Source organism: Cricetulus griseus (assembly GCF_003668045.3).
Source record: "Cricetulus griseus strain 17A/GY chromosome 1 unlocalized genomic scaffold, alternate assembly CriGri-PICRH-1.0 chr1_0, whole genome shotgun sequence".
In the NCBI taxonomy this organism is placed as follows: domain Eukaryota; kingdom Metazoa; phylum Chordata; class Mammalia; order Rodentia; family Cricetidae; genus Cricetulus; species Cricetulus griseus.
The window spans coordinates 250,022,825-250,044,159 of NW_023276806.1; the positions used below are offsets into that span (position 1 = coordinate 250,022,825).

Here is a 21,335-nt window from a genome sequence, read left to right on the forward strand (position 1 = left end):
CCTTGATCTACTTGTACTCAAGTTTTGTGCATGTTGATATATATGGATCTATTTACAACCTTTTACATGTTGACATCCAGTTATGACAGCACCATTTGTTAAAGATGCTTCCCCTTTTCCATTGTATGATTTTGGCTTTTTTGTCAAAAATCAGGTGTTTATAGGTGTGTGGATTAATATCAGGGTCTTCAATTTGATTCTATTGTTCCATGTGCCCATTTTAATGCCAAAACCAAGGTATTGTTTTAATCACTAAAAAATCTCCAGATTCTTTTAGGTATTCTATTTTTTTTTCTATATGAAGTTGAATATTGTTCTTTCAAGGTCTATGAAGAATTGTGTTGTGATTTTGATGAGGATTACATTGAATCTGTAGATTGCTTTTGGTTAAGATTGCTATTTTCATTATGTTGATCCTGCTTATCCAAGAGTATGAGAGATCTTTCATTTTCTCACGTAGTTTTGTTCTTGTCATATAGGTCTTTCACTTGTTTGGTTGGAGTTATCTGTAACGATAAGTCTTTACTCCATCCACCCGAACCCTCCCACCATGTGGTGCCCATAATAACACACAGAGTCTTTCTAGATATACAGAGATGTATTTGAGATGGACAGATATTCTTCAAACCTTTCAAAGACCTACAGAATATATGGCATTTAAATGGTTTAGGGCTTTTCTTAACAGTGAGACACAACTGCTCCTGGCAAACCAATAAATGAGAAAGGAGGATGGGTATCGAAGAAACTCATTATGAAGTTTGCCTTATGGCAAGATTAGCCATTTGGGCAAGAAAGTGCTCTTGCCTGGACTGTTGGTTGCTATATAAACTGGACATGCAGGACCCACAAGAAAGTGAATGCTGAACTTACAAAACAAGATGAACAGTCCTGAAGGATTCCTGCTGAAATGGAGAATTGTGCCAGATACACTGTGGCCTATGGGCTGAAGATGGATTCTCCATCTTCAGAACTTTGGGTGACTGTCTAGGTATGAGATGTCTCTGTCAATTCTAGAGTTTGTATGTTATTCTTCTGTGGTCTTTGATGGAGTTGAAGACAGATAGTTATGGTTATAGTTTTCTTCAGTTATTATAAAAGATAAGTTACCCTTCTTTTATTTAGACAGAAAAGAGGAGATGATGAGGAATGTCCTTCTGTGATACAGGCAGGGAGTGAAATAGCAGGCAGACTCATATATAAGCAGGGACAAACAGGAAGTCATCCCTTTTTTCTCTTGCTCTTCCTCCTGCTCTCTGCTATGGAGCAGCCATGTGATCCACCAGCAAGAGAGAGCACTTACAGCAGGCTTTCTTAATAAGATAAGTCTTATTATTATAGTTGATAATTAAGACTGAGCTAGCTTGTAAGAACCTAGTCAATTGGCCAGCAGCATGGTAAAATAATATAAGACTCTGTGTGTTATTTTGGGCAACCACATGGCAGTGGGCAGAACTTGGGTGGCAGTGGAAAGATTTATCATTACAGTTATTCCACTATATTTTATGTTATTTATGGCTATTATAAAGGGTGTTGTTTCTCTGGCTTCTTTTGTGGCCCATTTATTATCTGTATATAGGAGGGCCATTGATTTTTTTTGAGTTAATTGTGTTTCCCACCACATTATCAGCTTTAGGGGTTCCCACACAGAGTTTCGGGGGTCACTTATGTGTGCTATCATATCATCTGCAAATAGCAATAGTTTGACTTCTTGCTTTCTGATTTGTATCTCCTTGTTCTTTTGTTGTCTTATTGCTCTTGCTAGACCTTTGTATACTACATTGAATAAATATGGAGAGAGTTGAAAACCTTGTCTTGTTCCTGATTTTAGTGGAATCACTTTTAGTTTCTCTCTCTTTAATTTGATATTGGCTGTTGGCTTGCTGTGATTTGCTTTTATTGTGTTTAGATATGGACCTTGCATCTCTGATCTCACCAAGACATTTATCATGAAGGGGTGTCAGATTTAGTTGAAGGCTTTTTAAGCATCTAATGAGATTACCATGCAGATTTTTTCTTTCAGTTTGTTTATGAGGTGTATTACATTGACAGATTTTCCTATGTTGAACTAACCCTGCATCTCTGTGGCGAAGCTTACTTGGTCATGGTGAGTGATTGTTTTTATGTGCTTTTGGATTCAGTTTGCCAGTATTTGTATTTTTGCATCAGTGTTCATGAGGGGGATTGGTCTGTAGTTTTCTTTATGTGCTGCATCTTTGTGTGGCTTGGGTATCAGGATAACTATAGCCTTGTAAAAGGAGTTTGGTAATGTTCCTTCTGTTTTTATTGTGCAGAAAAATTTGAGGAATTAACTCTTCTTTGACATTGGTAGAATTATGTGTTGAAGCCATCTGGTCCTGGACTTTTATTGGTTGGGAGACTTTTAATGCCTGCTTTTATTTCCTTAGGGGTTATAGGTCTATTTAAATTGTTTGTCTTGTCTTGATTTAATTATGGTATGTATTATTTATCCAGAAAATTGTCCATTTCTTTTAGATTTTCCAATTTTGTGAAGTAAAGGTTTTTGAAGTAAGACATGATAATTCTCTGGATTTCCTCTGTGTCTGCTGTTATGTCCCCATTTTCATGTCTGATTTTGCTAATTTGGATATTCTGTCTGCCTTTTGGTTAGTTTGGATAAGGATTTATCTTTCTTGTTGATTTTCTCAAAGAACCAACTCTTTGATTCGTTGATTCTTTGTATTGCTCTCTTTGTTTTTATTTTATTGATTTCAGCCCTCAATTTGATTATTTACTGGAATCCACTCCTCCTGTGTGAGTTTGGTTCTTTTTGTTCTAGAGCTTTTAGGTCTGCTTTTAAGTCTCTAGTGTGAGATTTTTCTCAGTTCTTATGTACACACTTAGTGGTATAAACTTTCCTCTTAGCACTGCTTTCCTATTGTCCCATAAGTTTGGTTACATTGTACATTCATTTTTATTGAATTCTAGGAAATATTTAATTTCATTATTTCTTCCTTGATCCAGGGGTGATTCAGTTGTGCATTACTCAGTTTCCATGAGTTTGAAGGCTCTCTGGAATTTGCATTGTTGTTGTATTCTAACTTTCAGTCACAGTCACACAGGGGTTTATTGCATTTTTTTTTGTATCTGTTGAGGTTTGCTTTGTTACTGAGTGTGTAGTCAATTTTAGAGAAGGTTCCATGAGGTGCTGAGAAGAAAGTATATTCTTTTGTGTTTGGGTGGAATGTTTTATACATTTCTATTAAGCCCATTTGATTCATAACATCTGCTAGTTCCTTTATTTCTCTGTTAAGTTTCTGTCTGACAGAACCATCTATTGGTGAGGATCGTGTGTTGCAGTCTATCATTATTAGTGTATGGGGTTTGATGTGTGATTTAACTTCAGTAATGTTTCTTTTGCAAATGTGGGTGTCCTTGTATTTGGGGCATAAATGTTCAGGATTGAGACTTCATCTTGATGAATTTTTCCTGTGAAAAATATGAAATGTTTGTCTTCATTTCTTTTGATTACATTTAACTTGAAGTCTATTTTGTTAGATATTAAGGTAGCTACATCAACTTGCTTCTTAGGTTCATTTTATTAGAAATTCTTTTTCCAACCCTTTACTCTGAGAAAACGTCTGTCTTTGAGATTGACGTGTGTTTCTTGTATTCGGCAGAAAGATGGATTCTGATTTTGTAGCTGTTCTGTTAACCTGTGTCTTTTTATATTAGAGTTGAGTCCATTGATATTAAGGGAGATTAATAACAAGTGATTGCTAATTCCTGTTATTATTATTTTTTGGTGGTATTGTGTATGTTTCCCTTCCTTAGGATTTGCTGGTGTGGGATTATCTATTGCCTGTGCTTTTGTGGGTACAGCTAACTTCCTTTGATTGGAGTTTTCCTTCTAGTGCTTTCTGTAGGGCTGGATTTGTGGATAAGTATTGTTTAAGAGTTGTTTTGTCATGAAATATCTTGGTTTCTCTGTCTATGGTGATTGAAAGTTTTGCTGGGTATAGTAGTCTAGGTTGGCATCTGTAGTCTCCTGTGTCTTCATAAAGTCTGTCCAGGACTTTCTTGCTTTCAGAGTCTCCATTGAGAAGTCGGGTGTTATTCTGATATGTCTGCCTTTATATGTTATGTGACTTATTTCCTTTGCATCTCTTAATATTCTTTTTTTATTCTGTATGTTTATTGTTTTGTTTATTATGTAGTGAGGAGACCTACTTTGAGGGTCCAGTCTATTTGGTGTTCTATAGGCTTCTTATAGTTTCATAGGCATTTCCTTCTTATGTTGGGAAAGTTTTCTTGTATGATTTTGTTGCATATATTTTCTGTGACTTTGAGTTGGTATTCTTCTCTTTCTTTTGTCCCTATTATTCTTAGGTTTGGTCTTTTTATGATGTCCCAGATTTCCTGGGTGTTTTGTGATATAACGTCAGTGGCTTTAATGTTTTCTTTAAATGATGAATCTATTTCCTTTTACGATAAATCTTTCCGCCAAAAGCTGCCCGAGCCCTACCACCATGTGGGCGGTCTCCGCCAGCTGCCTGAGTGCTGCCCACTGAGTTAGGGCCCAAATTAATGCACAGAGACTTGTATTAGGTACAAATGCTGCTTGGCCAATGACTAGGATTTCTCTTCTGCTAGCTCAATCTTAATTATCATAAATCTATATATTTTATAAGACTTATAGAGGATGCCTTCTGCTGGCGCCCTTTCTTGCCGGTGGATCACATGGCACCTCTGTTGGAAGTGAGAATGGGAAAAAGGGGCCACTTCCTGCTTGTCCTTCCTTAAATATGAGTCTCCCTGCTATGTCACTTCCTGCCTGGATCATCACTTGTTTAGTACATTTCCCAGAATCCTCCTTAACTTCCAGTCCTGCCTAACTTGCTGCCTCATTGGCCAAACAGTACTTTATTCAACAATCAATAAGATGAACATACAAAGAAGTACATTCCCCATCATCTCCTCTTTTCTGTCTAAATAAAAAGAAGAATAACTTATCTTTTATAATAACTGAAGAAAACTATAACCATAACTATCAACTCTATCAAAGACCACAGAAGGATAATATATAAACTCTAGAATTGACAGAGACATCTTGATACCTGGACAGTCACCCAAAGTTCCTCTGTAACATTGGGCCATGCATCTTCAGCCCATAGGCCACAGTGTGTCTGGGTACACCCTCCATTTTAACAGGAACCCTTCAGTACTGTCTTGTTTTGTAAGTTCAGCAGTCACTTTCTTGTGGGTCCTGCATGTCCAGTTTATACAGCAACAAACAGTCCAGGCAAGAGCAGTTTCTTGCCCAAATGGCTAATCTTGCCATGTTGAAAGCAAACTCCATAACGAGTTTCTTTGATGCCCATCCTCCTTTCTGATGTAATTGGTGTGCCAGGAGAAGTTGTGGGCCTATCATAGTCATTGATTTAAAAGAATGTTTTTTCACAATACCATTACAGGAAAATGATAGAGAAAAATTTGAATTTACTGTACCAACTCTTAATAATTCACAACCAGTTAGGAGATATCAGTGGAGGGGTTTGCCACAAGGAATGGTAAATAGTCCTACTTTGTGTCAACACTTTGTACAGCAACCTTTGAAAATAATTCATAAGAAATTTTCACAATCTCTTGTTTATCATTACATGGATGACATTCTTTTATCAGATTCTAATAAGAAAACTTTGAAATGGTGAAGAAAGTTCTGCCTCGTTGGGGGTTACAGATTGCCCTAGAAAAGATACAAAGAGGAGATTATATTAACTATTTAGGTTACAAGATAGACTTAGAAAGAATCAGACCTCAAAAGGTACATATCAAACTCTTAATAGTCTTCAGAAGCTGCTAGGGGAAATTTCTCAATTACAGATGATTATTGGTGTAAAAGGACATGACTTAAGGCATTTCAAAATGGCCCTTAAAGGTGATAAGGACCTTAACAGTCTGAGAATATTATCCGCTGAGGCAGAGAAAGAGTTATAATGGGTTGAAAACAGAATATTGGATGCACATGTAGATCGGATAAACCTTAATTTAGACCGTATTCTGGATATCTTGCCACCCAGAGAATACCCTTCTGGGATTCTGATGCAGAGGGAAGACACCATATTGGAGTGGATATTCTGCCACATAAACAGAATAAAAAGTTAAAGACAAATATAGAAAAGATTTTTGATTTGATTTTAAAGGGCAAATTAAGACTTCGTCAACTGACTGGAAAAGATCCAGGAGAAATTCCAGTACCTTTAACTAATGAGGAAATTTCCTCCTTATAGAAGGATAATGAATATTGGCAAATAGCTCTTACTGACTTTTGGGAACAATTAGCAACAATTATCCCAAAACTGACAGAATTAAATTCATAAAAAGACAGTCTGGATTCTTCCACGTATTGTAAGACAGACTCCCATTTCTGGAGTTCTTACCTTCTACACTGATGCCAAAAAGCAGGTGAGGTAAGTAAAGTAGTTCAACATCCATATACATCTGTACATAAGTCAGAATTATATGCAATTCTCATGGTACTCATGGATTTTACAGAACCTCTCAATATAGTTACTGATTCTCAATATGCAGAGAGAGTCATGTTACACATTGAGACTGCAGAATTTGTTCCTGATAATACAGAATTAACTTCTCTGTTTTTACAATTACAGGAAACAATCAGAAACAGAAGTAATCCTATATACATTACACATATCAGATCCCATATGGGTCTGCCAGGCCCACTAGCACAAGGCAATGATGAGATTGATCATTTATTAATTGGAAGTGTGCTAGAAGCCTCAGAATTTCATAAGATACATCATGTAAATAGCAAAGGTTTGAAAAAGGACTTCTCCATCACTTGGCAACAAGCCAAGGAGATAGTGAGAAACTGTCCTACTTGTTCCTTTTATAATCCAATTCTATTGCCAGCAGGTTGTAATCCTAAGGGCATTTGGAGAAATGAGGTTTGGCAGATGGATGTCTTTCACTTTGCAGAATTTGGAAATTTGAAATATGTGCATCATACTATAGACACATTTTCAGGGTTCCAATGGGCTACTGCTGTTAACTCTAAAAAAGCTGAATCTGTTATTACACACCTGCTAGAGGTGATGGCAGTTATGTGTATACCTGCACAAATAAAAACTGACAATCTCCCTTGTCATATCTTCAGCACTTGAGATTCTCTCTTCCATCTCTTGCATTCTGTTGGCTATGCCTGCATCTGTAGTTCATGTTCATTTATTCAGATTTTCCATTTCCAGTATTCCCTCAGTTCTGTTTTACTGCTTCTATTTCAATTTTCAAATCTTCAACTGTTTCCTTCACCTGTTTGACTGCTTTCTCTTGGCTTTTAAAAAGAGATATATTGATTTCTTCCCACTTTTTGCCTTTTTCTCAGTTTCTTTAAGGGAATTTTCTATTTCCTCTGAAAGAGTATCATCTTGTAAGGTTATGTTTAAGCTTGTTTTCTTCTGCTTCTTTTGCATTGGGATGTTCAGCTTTTCCTATAGTGGGTCACAAGGTTCTGGTGGTACCATATTGCTCTTCAGGTTGTTGAATGTATTCTTGCATTGGTGTCTACCCATTTCTTCCCCCAATTGCTGCAGGCAGTTTCTTTGTTTCTTGTTCTGATTGTTTCAGTAGGTGTCTGTGTCTCAGGGATCTTCTCTTGGAAAGACCAGTGCAGTTGTTAAGTACCAGGGAGCTGCTCATGGTCTACTCTGTGCCTTTGCTTTCTGTGTCTCAGAGAGCTACTAAATCATGGGGATGGAGTGGGACTTGCAGATTACAGGGTCTGAAGGGTGTGTGGCAGCCTGTCTGCAGGAGGCTTGCCTGCTGACCAGCTAGTGCACTTGGGATTTTTGGGGAGGTGCTGGGTTTTTTTCTGGGGCCTAGGGCCTAGGGCCTAGGGCCTAGAGACTGAGCTGTCCAGCTGGAAAGCTGGTCACTCACCTCTTGGTCCACTCTGTGAAGTCTCTGTCTGTGTCTTTGAGAGTCCTACATCTTGATCCACAGGCAACAGGAAGTGGTCTTATTGTCACACTGAGTGAAGCTTGAGCAAAGGATACCTCACAAAGTGTATAATTAAAATGTGCAGTTAATAAACATGTAATTTTAAAAAGGAGTACATTGAAATGAATGTTTCAGACTTACCTAAGGAAAACAAAAACAAAAAGATAGCCAGATTGGTAGGACACAATTGTATTGCTAGCACATGGGAGATCAGACACTCATTAACTCAGTCACTCTGGGATACACAGCACATTGAGGTCATCCTAGGTAATGCATACAGAGATCTTTTCTCAATAAAATTTGGGTGAGGGAGAGACATTTTTTTTATGCTACTGTGATAACTCAAATGAAATGCATTGGGCTATCAAAAAGCCACACAATTAGAAGAGGGATTCATTGGTTAAAGGAAGGGGATGTGGGGCAAGACGGTGTTGGTGAGTACGACCAAAACATATTATGTACATATATGAAAATGTATGGTTAATATATGATAATAAAAGCAAAGAAATGAGTCTTTTTTTATTTTTGGCTGCCTTCTTCAGGCTGATTTCTTTTTTTTTTCAACTTTTTTTAAAATTTGAATTAGAAACATGACTGTTTTACATGACAATCCCAGTTCCCTTCTCCCTCCCGTCCTTCCCTACCACCACCCCCCCAACTAAAACCCTACCTGTCACATATCCTTTCTGCTCTCCCTGAATGGTGAGGCCTTCCATCGTGTGTCATCAGAGTCTATTGCATGCTTTGGGATAGCGCCTAGGCCCACCCCCATGTGTCTTGGCTTAGGGAGTATTCCTCTATATGGAATGGGCTCCCAAAGTCCACACCTATGCTAGGGATAAGTACTGAATTCCTACAGGAGGTCCCATAGATTTCTGAGGTTTCCTCACAGACACCCATGTTCCTGGGGTCTGGATCAGTCCCATGCTGGTATTCCAGCTATCACTCTGGGGAGCAAGAGTTCCCCAGTGTTCAGGTCAGCTGTTTCTATGGGTTTCATCAGCCTAGTCTGGATCCCTTTGCTCTTCACTCGTCCAGTTCAGTTTGGTGATTAGTTGTGGGTGTCTGCTTCTACTTCTACCAGCTGCTGAATGAAGGCTATAGGATGGCATATAAATTAGTCATCAATCTAATGAGATGGTCTAATGGTCCCCTTTCTCCACATCCTCTCCAGAATAAACTGTCATTGGTGTATTTTACGATGGCTAAAATCAAATACACCAATGACAGTTTATGCTATAGAGGATGGAGGTAAAGGGGAACATTCTTCCATTGCTGGTGGGAGTGCCAACTTGTACAGCCACTTTGGAAATCAGTATGGTGACTCCTCAAGAAAATGGGAATCAGTCTACAACAAGATCTAGCAATTACACTCTTAGCCCTATACCCAAAAGATGCACATTCATACAGCAAATCCATCTGTTCAACTATGTTCATAGCAGCATTATTTGTAATAGCCAGAATCAGGAAGCAACCTAGATGCCCCTCAGCTGAAGAATGGATAAAGAAAATGTGGTACATTTACATAATTGAGTACTACTCAGTGGAAAAAAGATAAAATCTTGAAATTCCAAGGCAAATGAATGGAACTAGAAGAAACCATCCTGAGTGAGGTACCCCAGTCACAAAAAGACAAACTAGTATGTAAAGACAAATAGTATGTACCCACTAATATATGGAGTTTAGACATAGAGCAAAGAATAACCAGCCTACAATCCACACTGCCAGAGAAGTTAGGAAGGAAGGAGGATCCTAGAAATACATGGTCTACCAGAGAAGGGGAAAGGGACAAGATCTCCTGAGCTAATTGGGAGCATGGGGGAGGGGAGAAGGAGTTACCAGAAAGAGAAGGGATGAAGAGGAGGGGAGAGGATGACATGAAGGAACAGGAAGATTTAGTCAGGGGAAGAATAGAGGAGAGCAAGAAAAGAGATACCAAAATAGAGGGAGCCATTATACGTTTAAAGAGAAATCTGGCACTAGGGAAATGTCTAGAGATCTACTAATATGACCCCATCTAACAATCTAAGCAATAGTGGAAATGCTACCTTAAATGCCCTTCCCCAATAATGAGATTGCTGACTACCTTACATGCCATCTTAGAGCCTTCATCCTGTATCTGAAGCAGACATCCACAATTAAACACTTTGCTGAACTCTGGAATCCAGTTTCAGAGAGGGAAGAGTGATAAGCAAAGGAATCAAGACCAGGCTGGAGAGACCCACAAAAACAGCTGACCTGAACAAGGGAGAGCTCCTGGAACCCACACTGATATCTGGTAAACCAGCATAATACTGATCCAGACCCTCTGAATATGGATGTTAGTTAGAAGGCCTGGACAATCCTTGGGGCCTCTGGTAGTGGATCAGTATTTATTCCTAGTATACGAATAGAATTTGGGAACCCCTTCTACATAGAGGGATATTCTCTGAGCCTACACACATGGGGGAAGGCCTAGGCCCTGCTCCAAATGATATGACAGACTTTGAAGATTCCCCCATGGAAGGCCTCACCTTTCCTGGGGTGCAGAAATGGAATGGGATAGGGAGTTGGTGGAGGGCAGGGGAGGAGAGGAGGGAGAGGGAACTGGGATTGACATGTAATACATGCTTTTTTCTAATTTAAATAAATAAAAGGAGTCCCCTCCTTAGTTACAATGTATTATTGAAAATATTTTGGTTTAATTAAAAAAAAATGCTTGTGTGTGTGTGTGTTTTGCCTTCATGTAAGTCTGTGCATGTCATGCATGCAATGCTCACAGCAGCCAGAATAGGAAGTGGATCCCCTGGAATTGGAGTTAGGCTGCTGTGAGCTGCCAAGTGAGTTCTGGGGAGAGTAAGTGAATCCTCAAGAGCAGCCACACTCTTCACCACCGAGCAACTCTTTAGTCCTGCAACTTATTATTTAACAGGAATTTCAGGGAATCTAGGAATTCTGTATTTTCAGCAAGTTCTCAAGCTTAGCCTCAGATTCACCCTGAATGACAAGTGGCTAGAGTATTAGGGATGTAAATTTTCCTTCTTCTTAAAAATGATTTATTTTCCTTTTAATTATGGGCATGTGCATGTGCTATAGGGATGGGGTATGTGCACACAAATGCTTGTACCTATGGAGGCCAGAAGAGGGCATTGGAGTTACAGGCAGTTTTGTGCTGCCAGATGTAGGGAATGGAAACTGAAGTCTGGTCTTCAGAGCAGCAAGTGCTCTTCACTATTGAGCCACTTCCTCAACCCTGAGTGACATAAATTGTCATTTGTAACAGGGTAGCAATAGAAGACACATGAAAGGAAAAAATCTGCATCAAAGTTCACATGGTTCTGCAGGGGCCAGGAGGGGGTAGGTGGAGAGGTGGAGACTCCATGCATAGCACAAAGGGTGAAAAGGAGAGCTCCATATTGTGAAACCTGTTCCCAAGTTTCTAGCACAACAGACAAAAGTCAGAAAAAAACTGCCTTGCTATTTCATAGTAGAAACATCTTTGGGGAATAGCATCCTGAATACTCAATTCATTCTGAAATATATGCTTACTTCTTTTTCATATTAAAGTAGTCTCAGCACATTCCTACAACAAGGACATACAATGCTGATCATAGCAGCATTATTTGTAATAGCCAGAACCTGGAAGTAAACTAGATGCCCCTCAACTGAAGAATGGATAGAGAAAATGTGGTACATTTACACAATGGAGTACTACTCATCAGAAAAAAAAAAAAAACCAATGGAATCTTGAAATTCGCAGGCAAATGGATGGAACCAAAAGAAATCATTCTAATCGAGGTAACCCCGTAACAAAAAGACAAACATGGTATACACTCACTCATATATGGATTTTACACATAGAGCAAAGGTTTACCAGCCTACAATCAATACCACTAGAGAAGTTAGGCAACAAGGAGGACTCTAAGAGAGACATATATGGTCCCCCTGAGAAGGGGAAAGGGACAAGATCTCCTGAGCAAATTGGGAGCATGGGGGGAGGGGAGAGGGAGCTAGGAGAATGAGAAGGGGAGAAGAGGAGGGGTGAGTAGGTCATAAGGGAGCAGGAAGTTTGTGTAGGGGGAAGAATAGAGGAGAACAAAATAAGAGATACCATAAGCAAGGGAGTCAGTATAGGTTTAAAGAGAAATCAGGCACTAGGGAAATTTTCAGAGATCTACAAGGATGACACCAACTAACCATCTAAGTGACAGTGGAGAGGCTACCTTCAATGTCCTTCCCTGATAATGAGATTAATGACTAACTTATATACCATCTTAGAGCCTACATCCAGCAGCTGGTGGAAGTAGAAGCAGACACCCACAGCTAAACACTGAACTGAACTGGAATCCAGTTGTAGGGAAGAAATGATGAGCAAAGGGGTCCACACCAGGCTGGTGAAACCCACAGAAACAGCTGACCTGAACACATGGGAGCTCTTGGTCCCCAGACTGATAGCTGGGAAACCAGCATGGAATTGATCCAGACCTCATGAATGTGGGTGTCAGTAAGGAGGCCTTGGAAATCTTTGGAGCCTCTTGTAGTAGATCAGTACTTATCCCTAGCATAGGAATTGACTTTGGGAGCCCATTTCACATAGAGGGATACTCCCTCAGCCTAGACACATGAGGGAGGGCCTAGGCCCTATCCCAAAGGATATGACAGACTTTGAAGACTCCCCATGGAAGACCTCACCCTCCCTGGGGAGCAGAAAGGGAAAAGGTAAGTAGGGTGTTAGTGGGGGGCATGGGAGTAGGGGAGGGAGAGGGAACTGGGATTGGCATGTAAAACAATCTTGTGTCTAATTTAAATAAAACATCCAGAGAACAAAAGAATTTGAACTAAAAAATAGTCTCCTTTGATATCATTAGAGCTGTATCACCATTTTAATAAATACAAGCTTGTTGTTTTATTCGAATCCCCACGAAGGAGTGACTGCACTACAGTGTCAGTTTAGCACAAGAACTCAAGGATGTCAGAGGCAGGAAGTCAAGTGAAAAAGACCCAGGAACTCCATTGCCTCCTGAATGTAGGGCCCCTTTGAGGAGCTGATATCTAAAGAATATGAAGAAGTAAGTATGCAACTCAGACTGGGCTCAAACCCCGCCCCCCCTTGCCTCTGCATTGTGAGTGCTGCAGTTAAAGGCAATTACCCACATCTGGCTGAGGCACTTAAAATATTTGCAATTTTTTGAGAGTTTCCTACAATGTGTTTTGATTGTGTTTTCTCAAAACTCTTCCTAGATCTACCCTGCTTCCCCATGACAAGTTAGTGTCTAGTGTGTCCTTTTCTTTCATTTCTTAATGTGTCTTGGACCTGTGGCCTTCCATTGGAACATGGCGGACTTACCCTATACTTTTAGGGAAAACTGCCTCTTTCTCTCCCAGAAGCCAACAATTGCCAGTAGCACTTTGGCTAGCAGTAGGATTTTGTGTTCAATTACCTTCCCCATGCTGGAATTCGGTCTGGATTGGGCTTGCACAGGTTTTGTGTATGTGAACATTTAATTGTAAAATATTGAGTTTGCTTTTCTCTACTAAGTGGAGGGAAAGAGCTGTTTTCTTAGGGAAAACAATTACTTTATTGGCCCATATATAAACTAATTCTAGGAGTGAGAAGAATTCAGATATCTGAAAAGCAGAGTTCTCTAGAGTCCTTTCACCAAAAATGTTATGAGAAAAATATCCTCAGAGACAGCAGGTACACAATAGATAGTAATGGTGAGGGTTTCTAGAGAAGTTAAAGGAATCAATCTTTTGGAATAGTTTTACATTATGAAAGGCTACTGTCTACTCCTACAAGATCTGTCTGTGTTCTCTGGGTTACCCTGAACTTCTAGGTTTAGGTGATCCTCCTGCTTCGGTCTTTTGCAGAGCTAGGCATAAGGTACAGGCATCTTGCCACCATGCTTAGCAAAGTCATAGTCTTAAATCCAGTAACATTTTTTCTGAATCTGGATCCAGGCAACCCTTTTGACATTTGGAAGGCAGCAATATTAACATCAAATCCTGTTGGGGTGGGGGGGGAGAAGACTGTGCTATGATGATTTAATTTTGGTAAAATGTAAAGAGAAGTGGTTCGGGCATGTGTGTGTGTGTGTGTGTGTGTGTGTGTGTGTGTGTGTGTGTGTGTGTGTGTGTAATTGAGGGTAGCTTTAAGAACTGTTTTGGCCAAATGAACAAAAGAAATTCATTTAGAAGGAGCCCAAAGAAGGAGCTTGCTGGTTGCTCTTGAGTTATTTTAAATATTTCAAAAAAGCCAAAAGGGAATTCTTTCATTATTAGACAATAGAGACTCATAAGAACACCACTACTCTATGTTTTTGGCCAGTGGTACATAATTGAGGGAAATTATACTGGTTACCAACTATAATTGCTTAGTTGGATATGTCTTTGCTTAAAAACTGAAATGTCTTAAAATATGGGATTGGCACTAGGGAATTGTACAGAGATCCACATGGATGACCCCAACTAGGAACCTAAGCAATAGTGGAGAGGCTACCTTAAATGCCCTTCCCCTATAATGAGAATGATGACTACTTAAATGCTATCCTAGAGCCTTTATCCAGTAGCTGATGGAAGCAGAAACAGAGATCCACAGCCAAGCACTGAGCCAAACTCCTGGAATCCAGTTTCAGAGAAGGAGGAGTGACAAACAAAGGGGTCAAAACCAGCTGGGAAAACCCACAGAAACAACTGACCTGAACTAGTGGGAACTCATGGACCCCAGTCTGACTGCTGGGGCACCAACATGTGACCAAACCAGGTCTCCTGAATGTGGGTGTCAGCTAAAAGCACTGGGCAGTCTATGGGGTCTCTGGCAGTGGAACCAGGATGTATCCCTAGTGCATAAATGGACTTCAGGGGCCCATTTCACACCCAGGGATACTTTTTAGCCTATATACACAGGGGAGGGCCTAGGTCCTGCCCCAAATGACTTGACAGATTTTTGATGATCCCTCGTGGAAGGCCTCACAATCCCTGGGGCGTGGATGGGGGATAGGATGGGGTGGTTGGTGGGGGGGGGGCATGGGAGGATAAGAGGGATAGGGAATTGGGATTGACATGTAAAATAAGATTGTTTCCAATTTAAATAAAATTTATTAAAAAACATGGGATTGATTGTGGGCTTGGTGTTTTGAAAGAATAGGTGTTTGAAAGTTTAATAATTTGGAAGGGTATAATTAGAAACAGGAACATTACCTTTTGGGGATTACACTTAGAAGCAGTGGGCTCATTTATAATCAGCAGTGAATATTTAATGAGTCTTTCTCATGTACTGGGCTGGACTGGGTATTTGTGGAGCACAGTATGAAAACCTCATGCTCATCATCCTTCTTGGGTTTACAGAGCCAAAAGAGGCCACTCCATGTGCAGTGGTAACACTGAGCATTCTAGACATTCTTCTCATATTTAAATAAAAATATGTAAAAGCCTCAGAAAAGAAAGTTGTAGATTCTTACTGGAACTGAGATGGTATGACTGTAGTTCTTGGTTGTTTTATTTTCCTACTCAAATACCCTTGAGATGTGTCTTGTGCAAGTAAATCATAATCTATCTATCTATCTATCTATCTATCTATCTATCTATCTATCTATCTATCTATCTATCATCTGGCTAGTTGGATCATCAGGAAGGTGGATAACATTCACTGAAACAGTGTTTATTTTCTTTATGTTGTAATTTTAAAATTATATCTCATCAACTTCAATTTGTGCTGTCCATATACTTCTGGATATGCGGCCAGAAGGTGGTTGAACTACCAGGGGCCACATCCTTAAAGGAAACTAACTATTCCTCCCCCAGAAGACATCAACTGTGATAGACACTCAGTCCAGGGTGGAGGCTTGTGAACACTTTCCTCCTACACATTAGAATGTCCAGGCTTCATTGTACAGGTCTCATACAGGTACTGTGGAGTTGCTATGAGTTGCTATGAGCTTGAGATTGAGTCCTGACATGTATAGGTGACACTGTTTCTTTCTGTCCCAGTTCTTACAGTCTTTCTACCTCTTCTTTAGCAATGTTCCCTGAGCCTTGGGGAGTGAGTGTAGTATGGATGTTTCATTTGTGATTGAGCACACCACAGTCACTTATTCTCTGTACTTTGATCAGTTACGTGTTTCTTGGTTAACCTCTGTGCACTGCATAAAGAGACTTCTCTGATGAGATTTGAGAGCTCTATTGATTTTCAGGTAGAAAGGCAAGCTTGGAAGACAGTATGATGCTATGTCCATTTAACAAAATAATAATATTAAGTTCATTTCTGAGGCTTGTAAGGTGCTGTAATTTTTTTCCCTGTGCTAAAATTGAACCCAGATCCTTGGGCATGCTTGGCAAGCCCTCTACCCTTTAAGTATGTTGCTGGCTCTGGGCTGAGAAGCTATTGACTTTTTGATGTTGGTATCTTGCTGGATGGATCCTACCTTGATTTATTGCATTCATTTGCTCATCCTGGCTGTCTTGGGCTCAAAAATGATTTGTTGATTTGTTTAAACTGTACTTTTCCTACAGCTTAGCTGTTGCATATGTTTTTAAATGTTTGAATATTGATTATATAATTAAACACAAGGAAACACAACTATTGTCTAAGTATACTAGTGCCCAGAAAAATAGTGAGTGACATTGACACAATCATTTTGTTTCATTTTATTTTAGTTATTGATGTTGGGATCAAACTTCAGTCTTTATGCCTCTGAACTAAGGCTCCCAACTCTATTCACTTTCTTTATATGCAGTGTTTTAATTTAGTGCTACTTAGTGGCACATGTTTGATTTTCATATTGTAGAATTTTAGAGGTTAAACAGGGATTTATTTATTTATATGTTCATTTTTTGAGACAGGGTCTCAGTATGCACCCATTATATAATCACACTCTTCTTGTGTCAGCTTCCTAGTGTGCCACATGTCTGTCCTTGAATCAAGCCTGCTTGCCTCCCCTCTTTCCTCCCTCTCTTCTTCCTACTCTATTCTTTTCCCCTGTCTTATCCATGTTTCTCTCTTTACTTCCTCTTTTCCTTCTCTTTTTCTTTGTTTCTATTATTTTTTCAGCCATTTCTTTATTTACAGTTTGTGTTCAATGCAAATCAATTCCATAACATGAGAATTTACTATGAATCAAAGCATAAATACACAAACACAATATACAGTCAAATAGATGTACAGCATTCAGGTAGGAGGTGAGAGGAATGTTCATTCACACACACAGTAGCTTCGGATCTGAGGTCTCCTTGTTCCCAGGTGGGTTTCTAAAGATGGAGAAAGTGACTCTGGTTATCAAGACTACTGTGGCCATATTAGATCCCAGAATGTGTAAGCATCAGTGTGTGACCACGTGAACAAAAGATTTTTTTCATGGAATGTCTATGTTATAGAAGGTATGTGTATATGAAGGCTGTTGGAAAAACTTAACTGTAGAACCAAACCCCCTTTCAGGCACAGGACCAATGTCAAACTATCTAAAAATATGAACTGATAACCAAAGTATTCCAAATGTGGCTATTCTGATCCATTGTTTTGTTTTTCTCTTTTTAAGAAAAGTATTTACAGAAATTGTATAAAAGACTTTGTGAATTCAATGCAAGTTAACGTCCAGTCTTCATGTCCCAAATATTAGGTTTATGGTTTTGGCTCCTTTGCATATTTGCCTTTAGGATTTGAAGATTCATAATTTTACCTTCCTAACAGACCACACCTTAAATCATGAAAACCCCTCAGCATATGCAGAAATAAAAAGCAGCAACTGAAATTGGCTGATGTCAATGTAATTCTGCTGATGGAATCAGTTAAGTGAACCTGGCACTCTTGTTAAGTGAAAAAAGATGATGGAAAATGCCTACTATTTGACTTTTGAAATAAGATTTATTCAATGATGGCTGGATTTGGGGGTCAATTCCAATACATAGTTGCCTGGCACATGCCAATTACTAATAAAGGTCAAATATAAGTTGAACTTAAAGCCACAGAAGGAGGGGGTAAAATGTTAATTTTCAAAGAGAACAGCTCAACAATGTGGAGCTTTACCTAGAGTTTAGCATATTAAATTAGTAGTAATGAAACAATACATTGAGGATTTAAAGTAACACCTGGTAGTTCCTTCCAACATATACATAAATAACATCAGAGAAACCTTTAATGTCACCTAGCTGTGTTATGGCTTCACAGGCAATGAGCCAATGAAAACTGAATTTTCATCCCACATTCCATCCTCATTTCTACATAAAACCTATGCTTGATTTCAAGATAGACCAGGTGTCCGCATTTCCTAAGCCTCGTTCAAGGCACTCACGTCAACGTTGGATGTTATCACTTCATCTTGAACATAAAACTCCAGCGGATTCAATATTGGCATTCATCATCTGTCATACCCTTCACATGAATTTTCAAAGTTTTCTGTTGAGGTGTAGTAGATTTGATGTGGACCTGTTTCTTCCGGGTCACACTGGACTTGTGGTTACCATTTGGGCTGGGTCTAGAAGATGGGGAAGTAGAGATGTTTCTTGGACTGAGTCTCTAACAGTAGAAATATACATGAGAAAGTGAGATGGCGAGGAGACCAGCTGTTGACTGCAGGGCACTGCCACCTGCTCTGGTGGTGGTATTAGATGGATTTGGGGCAGTAGAGATACTCTGGTTACTTGAAAATGGTGCAACAGATGTTTGGTTGCAATAAATCTGCGTGGGTAGGAGTAGTGCCAGAAGCAGCAACCTCAGCCCCCGTCTGACCACCACAGCTCTGCCCATGTCCGCTCCGTCGGTGCACAGCGCGACTCTCTGGATGCTCAGTGCGTGGAGATCTGCTCGGCTTGCGCGGACGCAGGCAAGGTCTGTTTCTATTATTTTTTTTTGAAACAGGGTTTCACTATGTGTCCCTAACTGGGCTGGAATTCACTATGTAGACAAAGCTGGCTTTGACTCACGGAGACCCACTGCTTCTGCCACCCAAATGCTGAGATTAAATGTATATATACTATGCTGGGCTCTCTCTCTCTGATAGGGTCTCATGCATCCCAACCTGGGCTTGAAACACTTTGTGAACTGGGATGACCTTGAACTATTTGGATTCTTGTTGTCATCTCTCAAGTCCTGGAATTTTAGGTGTGCACCACCAAGCTTGGCTAGAAGAATTTTGTTTCTTAAATGGCAAGTACACATTCTGGAGTATTTGTCTATTGTTATTCTTTATATTTTACATATTGTCTTTTGCTGTGAGAAAACACCATGACCAAGGTGACTTAGAAAAGAATTTAATCTGGCTTACAGTTTCAGAGGGTTAGAGTCTGTGATGCTAGATAACAGGAATCTGAGCGCTCACCTCTCGATTCACAACCATGAAACAGAGAGCTGCCTAGAAATCATATGGGCTTTTCAAACCTCCAAGTCTCCCCCCACCCTGTGACAGTCTTATCCAACAAGGCCACACCTCCTAATTCTTCCTAAACACTTCCACAAACTGGGGACCAAGCATTCAAATATATTAGTTTACTGGGGTCTTTAAATGAGTATACACATTTTATTTTATTATTTAATATGTCCTTTCTATTTGTTTACTTTCATTTTATGTGTATTTGCCTGCAAGTATGTATATGTACCACATGAATGCCTAGTATCCATGGAGGCTAGAAGAAGGCATTAGATCTCCTGCAACTGGAGTCACAAAGGGTTCTGAGCCACCACATGGGTGCTGGAAATTGAACTTGGGTCCCCTGGAAAAGCAAAGGTGCTCTTAAATGCTGAGTATCCAGCCCCGTATTATTGATTAGAAGCTCATTTATCTATCTAGGAGTACTTGCTCTCTATATCCTGGCTCTCCCTGATTTTAGTGGACAATGTAATACTGCTGATATGGACAGCATTGTGTAGCAGCCATTAGCTCTCACCCTGATTTTTACTGAGATTTAAGCCCACTGCTTCCCCTTCCGCTACTCGGGCAGCTACCATTTCATTCTGCATCTACAAACCATGCAGTATTTCTTCCTATGAATGGCTCACTTTACTTAACATAATGTCTTCAAGGTTTATCTGTGTCATCGAAAACTAATATTTCCTTCTTTAATGTTCAGTGCTGACTAGAATTGCACTGTGTTTATAGTGCATGTTATAGTACATGTTCTTTTTAATACACATATGTGTTGTTATACATGTAGCTTGTTTTCATCTCATGTCTATGCACATAATGGTGTCACAAACATGGAAGTACTAATAATTTTCTGAAATCTTGATTTTGATCCTTTTTATATGCATAAAGAAGATAATACTTACCTGGTAGGGGAGATACCATGATCACAGAGGTGGTTTTCCCAGGGTGGAGCTTATCCATTTCATTATGGATGTGCTGACCCCTGTGATTTCTACAAATGTGAGAAACTCAACTGCATAATTTGTGGTAGTGGGGAACTGCGCTCACAATCTCTCCTGAAATAAAAAAGAAGATCATGTGGTAGTTCTTGTGTACGGAATTCCATGCTGTTTTCCATAGTGACTGCATAATTTTGCATTGCATTCCTGACACCAGCGTACAAGATCTAATTTCTCCACGTTCTTTATGACATTTGTTGCCTTTTTGTATGTATGTGTGTATATATGTGATATATGTGTACATGCACAGGTGTGTGCATGGAAGCCAGAGGTTGATGCTGACTATTGTCCTAAATCATCCTACACTTTATTCTTTGAGATAGGGTCTCTCACTGAAACTTGGGCTTGTCAGCTTGGCTAGACTGACTGTTTAACAACTATACCCCATGCCCTTATCTCTATATCTCTACATGCCTAGTGCTGGGATTATAAGGTCCCACCCTTTGCTCTTCATGGGTGTTGAGGATTGAACTCAGTTCCTTATGCTGTGTGGCAAGCACTTTACCAATTTATCCATCTTCTCAGCCGCCTACCCCACCCTTTTTTTCCAGTGCTGGCCATTATAACAGGTATGAATTGTTATGTTTGATTTGATTGTTTTGATTTGCATTTCCCGGATCATGGTGGCACTGAGAACTTTCAATGTGTGTGTTGGCTTTCTGTATGTCTTCTAGGCACTGGATTATGACTTTTTCACTTTTTACTATTGAGTTGTAGAGGTCCTTTATATATTTGTTCAGGGAATTAACTCTTTGTCAGATATGTGTTTTGCATATATTTTATTCTGCTCTCTAGTCCAGCTTGCACTCTACTGGTATGTTTTGCTATGCAGAATTTTATAATTTGATATAGTCCAAATTGTTAATTAGACAAAAATAATATTGAGGTCAGGAATCAGACATGTTAGTAATAGCAAAAATAACACCAGAGTCCTTGAGAACTTACAATCCACAATTAGGCTACAGGTTCTGTTTCCATTGACAAAAATCATATTTCTTCACCATGTACTGCAGAGCTCAGATTA

General features: G+C 39.5%; 1 protein-coding gene and 1 non-coding gene across 2 annotated transcripts; one reads left to right on the plus strand and one right to left on the minus strand.

Annotated features, from left to right (window-relative positions):
- Positions 1-18,466: 18,466 nt before the first annotated feature.
- LOC100773223 (signal transducer CD24-like) lies at positions 18,467-18,697 on the minus strand. Its single transcript, XM_035450921.1, has one exon. It carries the CDS (start codon positions 18,695-18,697, stop codon positions 18,467-18,469), a length of 231 nt encoding a protein of 76 aa, XP_035306812.1.
- A 1,510-nt stretch (positions 18,698-20,207) lies between these two features.
- Positions 20,208-20,368, plus strand: LOC113833407. The gene has a single exon (XR_003481055.1). It is a non-coding gene; the product is annotated as a U1 spliceosomal RNA (small nuclear RNA).
- Positions 20,369-21,335: the final 967 nt, after the last annotated feature.

Bases quoted from the DNA above. Each gene is read 5' to 3' on its own strand.
- LOC100773223 (XM_035450921.1), bottom strand. From the start codon at position 18,697: ATGGGCAGAGCTGTGGTGGTCAGACGGGGGCTGAGGTTGCTGCTTCTG.